This window comes from Pezoporus wallicus, unplaced genomic scaffold, assembly GCF_028554395.1.
Source record: "Pezoporus wallicus isolate ANWC-B61680 ecotype Strahan unplaced genomic scaffold, APGP_CSIRO_Pwel_v1 contig_14765, whole genome shotgun sequence".
NCBI classification, from domain to species: domain Eukaryota; kingdom Metazoa; phylum Chordata; class Aves; order Psittaciformes; family Psittacidae; genus Pezoporus; species Pezoporus wallicus.
Window position 1 is genome coordinate 3968 of NW_026642151.1, and position 4881 is coordinate 8848.

General features: G+C 70.2%; 2 protein-coding genes across 2 annotated transcripts; one reads left to right on the forward strand and one right to left on the reverse strand.

Moving 5' to 3' along the window:
- Positions 1–230: 230 nt before the first annotated feature.
- Positions 231–1178, forward strand: LOC130609122 (uncharacterized; the record flags this gene model as incomplete). The annotated part of the gene is made up of 1 exon (XM_057427769.1): positions 231–1178. A coding segment is annotated over one exon (948 nt), but the record flags the coding sequence as incomplete, so codon positions are not given.
- An 869-nt stretch (positions 1179–2047) lies between these two features.
- LOC130609123 (glycosylphosphatidylinositol anchor attachment 1 protein-like) lies at positions 2048–4338 on the reverse strand (the record flags this gene model as incomplete). The annotated part of the gene is made up of 3 exons (XM_057427770.1): positions 2048–2300; positions 3078–3257; positions 4089–4338. Coding segments are annotated over 3 exons (674 nt in total), but the record flags the coding sequence as incomplete, so codon positions are not given.
- Between the last annotated feature and the right edge of the window lie 543 nt (positions 4339–4881).

Genomic DNA, 4881 nt, shown 5'->3' on the forward strand with positions numbered 1-4881 from the left:
CCAATGCACCCCCATGTCCATAACACCCAGCATCCATTGGGAGCACCCAATGCACCAAGCTCTGGTGGTTTTAACCCATCCCCAACCCTGTCACATGAAACAGCTCCGCTCCCAGCCCTGGCTTTATTGTATCGTGATAGAGCCACCACAATAGAGCCACCGCGATAGAGCCGCCGCAATAGAGCCGCCGCGATGCAGGGAGGCACCACGACAGTGACCCCCCCGTACAGAGACCAGCACAGGCACCCCGGGACAGAGACCCCCCGGGACAGACCAGACCCTGGGACAGAGACCCTCAGGACAGAGACCCCCCGGGACAGACCAGACCCTGGGACAGAGACCCTCAGGACAGAGACCCCCCGGGACAGACCAGACCCCAGTACAGAGACCCCCCCGGGACAGACCAGACCAGACCCCAGTACAGAGACCCCCGGGACAGACCAGACCCCGGTACAGAGACCCCCGGGACAGAGACCCCCAGGACAGAGACCCCCGGGACAGAGACCCCCGGGACAGACCAGACCAGACCCCGGGACAGAGACCCCCGGGACAGACCAGACCAGACCCCAGTACAGAGACCCCCGGGACAGAGACCCCCGGGACAGACCAGACCAGACCCCAGTACAGAGACCCCCGGGACAGAGACCCCCAGGACAGAGACCCCCGGGACAGAGACCCCCGGGACAGACCAGACCAGACCCCGGTACAGAGACCCCCGGGACAGACCAGACCCCGGTACAGAGACCCCCGGGACAGAGACCCCCAGTACAGAGACCCCCCAGGACAGACCAGACCCCAGGACAGAGACCCCCGGGACAGAGACCCCCAGTACAGAGACCCCCGGGACAGACCAGACCAGACCCCGGTACAGAGACCCCCAGGACAGAGACCCCCGGGACAGACCAGACCAGACCCCAGTACAGAGACCCCTCGGGACAGACCAGACCAGACCCCAGTACAGAGACCCCCGGGACAGACCAGACCCCGGTACAGAGACCCCCGGGACAGACCAGACCCCCAGGACAGAGACCCCCCGGGACAGACCAGACCCCGGTACAGAGACCCCCGGGACAGACCAGACCCCGGTACAGAGACCCCCGGGACAGACCAGACCCCGGTACAGAGACCCCCAGGACAGGGCCCCCCCCTTTGGGGCCACCAGGACCCACCCCCAATAGAGACCAGGCTCCCCCAGCACACAGAACCCCCCCCATGCACCCTGGGGGCTGCAGCCTCATGGGAATGGGGCCCATTGGCACCGCCCCCATTGCTGCCACCCCAGGGCTCGGCTGGGGCTGGTGTCCCTGTCCCTGCCCCACGGCCACAGTGTCCGGCTGTGGGGCTGGCTCTGGCCCCATCCATGGCTCTGGATGTAGGTTCACCTGTGGGTGCATCCATGGGTCCTTCCGTGGGTCTGTCCATGGGGCTCTCTGCAGGTCCAGCGGCATCGCTTCAAGAAGTGCACGTTCCTGAGCCATGGGTCCCTGTGTGGGTCCATCCGTGGGTCCCTTCCCTCTGTGGGTCCCACCATGGGTCTCTCTGTGGGTCCCACCGTGGGGTGCTGTGGGTCAGTCCCAGAAGAGCACGTTCCAGAGCAGCAGGGGCAGGTGCTGGGGGGCAGAGGGGGCCCTGGGCCGGGCTCAGGGTCCACGTGTGGGGCGCTGTGGGTCAGTCCCAGAAGAGCACGTTCCAGAGCAGCAGGGGCAGGTGCTGGGGGGCAGAGGGGGCCCTGGGCCGGGCTCAGGGTCCACTTGTGGGTCAGTCCCAGAAGAGCACGTTCCAGAGCAGCAGGGGCAGGTGCGGGGGGGCAGAGGGGGCCCTGGGCCGGGCTCAGGGTCCACTTGTGGGTCAGTCCCAGAAGAGCACGTTCCAGAGCAGCAGGGGCAGGTGCTGGGGGGCAGAGGGGGCCCTGGGCCGGGCTCAGGGTCCACGTGTGGGGCGCTGTGGGTCAGTCCCAGAAGAGCACGTTCCAGAGCAGCAGCCAGCAGGGGTAGGTGCTGGGGGGCAGAGGGGGGCTCTGGGCCGGGCTCAGGGTCCACGTGTGGGGCGCTGTGGGTCAGTCCCAGAAGAGCACGTTCCAGAGCAGCAGCCAGCAGGGGTAGGTGCCGAGGGCGAGCAGGGGGCAGAGGAAGGCCCCGTGCAGGTGGTGCAGGAGCAGCCCCTGCCCCAGCGCGCCCAGGAAGCGCTGCCAGGCCTCGCCCGGCGCCGCCGGCGCCTCCACCAGCTCCCGCTCCAGGAAGATGCCCAAGAGCAGCGACACGGCCGGGGTGGCCAAAACCAGCACCAGCGCCAGCAGCGCCCTGCGGGGAACGGGGACAGTGAGCACGAGGACACCGGGGACACCCAGCACCCTATGGGGAACGGGGACAGTGAGCACGAGGACACCGGGGGCACCCAGTGCCAGCAGCACCCTGCGGGGAACGGGGACAGTGAGCACGAGGACACCGGGGGCACCCAGCGCCAGCAGCACCCTGCGGGGAACGGGGACAGTGAGCACGAGGACACCGGGGGCACCCAGTGCCAGCAGCACCCTGCGGGGAACGGGGACAGTGAGCACGAGGACACCGGGGGCACCCAGCACCCTATGGGGAACGGGGACAGTGAGCACGAGGACACCAGTGCCACCCAGTGCCAGCAGCACCCTATGGGGAGCAGGAACACAGGGAGCCCCCTATAGCACCCAGTGCCACCAGCACCAGCGGCACCCTGCAGGGACCCAGCACCCCAATGGCACCCAGTGACCCCCGGTGTCACCCTGCAGGGACCCAGCACCCAGTGACCCCAATGACCCCCGGTGTCACCCTGCAGGGACCCAGCACCCAGTGACCCCCCTGACCCCCGGTGTCGCCCTGCAGGGACCCAGCACCCAGTGACCCCAATGACCCCCCTGACCCCCGGTGTCGCCCTGCAGGGACCCAGCACCCAGTGACCCCAATGACCCCCCTGACCCCCGGTGTCACCCTGCAGGGACCCAGCACCCAGTGACCCCAATGGCACCCAGTGACCCATGGTATCACCCTGCAGGGACCCAGAACCCAGTGCCCCTGCAGCCCCTTGCCCCCCGGCGCGGTGCTGACCGGGGCCCAGTGGGGGCCGTGGCCGCGGCCGCCGGCACCATGGTCACTGCCAGGAGGAAGCCGAGGGAGAAGTTGAGCAGCGCCAGCGCCGTGAGCTGAGCCGCCAGGTAGAGCAGTGCCAGGAGCTTCAGCAGCATCCAGCCCCGCGCCGCCGCCGCCGAGCCGGGGGCACCCAGCACCCTGCGGGGAACGGCGGTCAATGGGGGCACCCAGCACCCTGCGGGGAACGGGGGTCAATGGGGGCACCCAGCACCCTGCGGGGGAATGGGAGTCAATGGGGGCACCCAGCACCCTGCGGGGAACGGGGGTCAATGGGGGCACCCAGCACCCTGCCAGGGGCTCACCTGTGGGTGCTGTGTGGCAGGGCAGGGGCTCACCTGTGGGTGCTGTGGGGCAGGGCAGGGCCGAGGCTCACCTGTGGGTGCTGTGGGTGCTGTGGGGCAGGGCTGGGGGCTCACCTGTGGGTGCTGTGGGGCAGGGCCGGGGCTCACCTGTGGGTGCTGTGGGGCAGGGTCCGGAGCTCACCTGTGGGTGCTGTGGGGCAGGGCTCGGGGCTCACCTGTGGGTGCTGTGGGGCAGGGCAGGCCCGGAGCTCACCTGTGGGTGCTGTGGGTGCTGTGGGTGCTGTGGGGCAGGGCCGGGGCTCACCTGTGGGTGCTGTGGGTGCTGTGGGTGCAGTGGGGCAGGGCAGGCCCGGGGCTCACCTGTGGGTGCTGTGGGGCAGGGCAGGGCCGGGGCTCACCTGTGGGTGCTGTGGGTGCTGTGGGTGCTGTGGGGCAGGGCAGGGCCGGGGCTCACCTGTGGGTGCTGTGGGTGCTGTGGGGCAGGGTCCGGAGCTCACCTGTGGGTGCTGTGGGGCAGGGCAGGGCCGGAGCTCACCTGTGGGTGCTGTGGGTGCTGTGGGGCAGGGTCCGGAGCTCACCTGTGGGTGCTGTGGGGCAGGGCAGGCCCGGAGCTCACCTGTGGGTGCTGTGGGTGCTGTGGGTGCTGTGGGGCAGGGCCGGGGCTCACCTGTGGGTGCTGTGGGGCAGGGCCATGCCCGCCACGTAGATGGCGATGAGGGTGAGCACCACGGCCTCGGCCTCGGACACCGGGAAGTGCTGCGTGGCCACGCTCTGGCCCAGCACGGGCAGGGAGTAGAGCGCCAGCCCCGCCGCGTGGCACACGAGCACCGGCGGCACCAGCGCCAGCAGCCGCGGCGCCTGCGGGCACAGCGTCAGAGGGGCCGGGTGCGGGGCGCGGCCGGGGGGCGCGGGGGGGCCTCACCCACCTCCGGGGCGCTGTCGCTGCGCTGCTCCGCGCCGCCCGGCTCCGCCCGGCTCAGCTTCATCCAGAGGTCCAGGGCGTGCGGGGCCGTGAGGGAAAACAGCGCGGAAATGGGGGCAGGGAGGGCAGCGGTGGGGAGGGGATGGGGGGGAGGGGATGGGCATGGGGTGGGGGGGTGGGGATGGGGTGGGGATGGGGTGGGGATGGGGTGGGGATGGGGTGGGGTGGGGATGGGGTGGGGATGGGGTGGGGATGGGGTGGGGATGGGGTGGGGAGGGGGTGGGGAGGGGATGGGGTGGGGTGGGAAGGGATGGGGTGGGGAGGGGGATGGAGTCGGAGGGTGGGGATGGGGGGGGAAGGAAGGGGAAGGGGGGTGGAGGGGTGGGAGGGGAGGAGTGGGGATGGGGGTGGGGTGGGGATGGGGTGGGGAGAGGGTGGGGAGGGGATGGGGTGGGGTGGGAAGGGATGGGATGAGATGGGGCGGGATGGGCATGGGAGGGCTTGGGGATGGGATGAGATGGAAAAGGATGGGATGGGA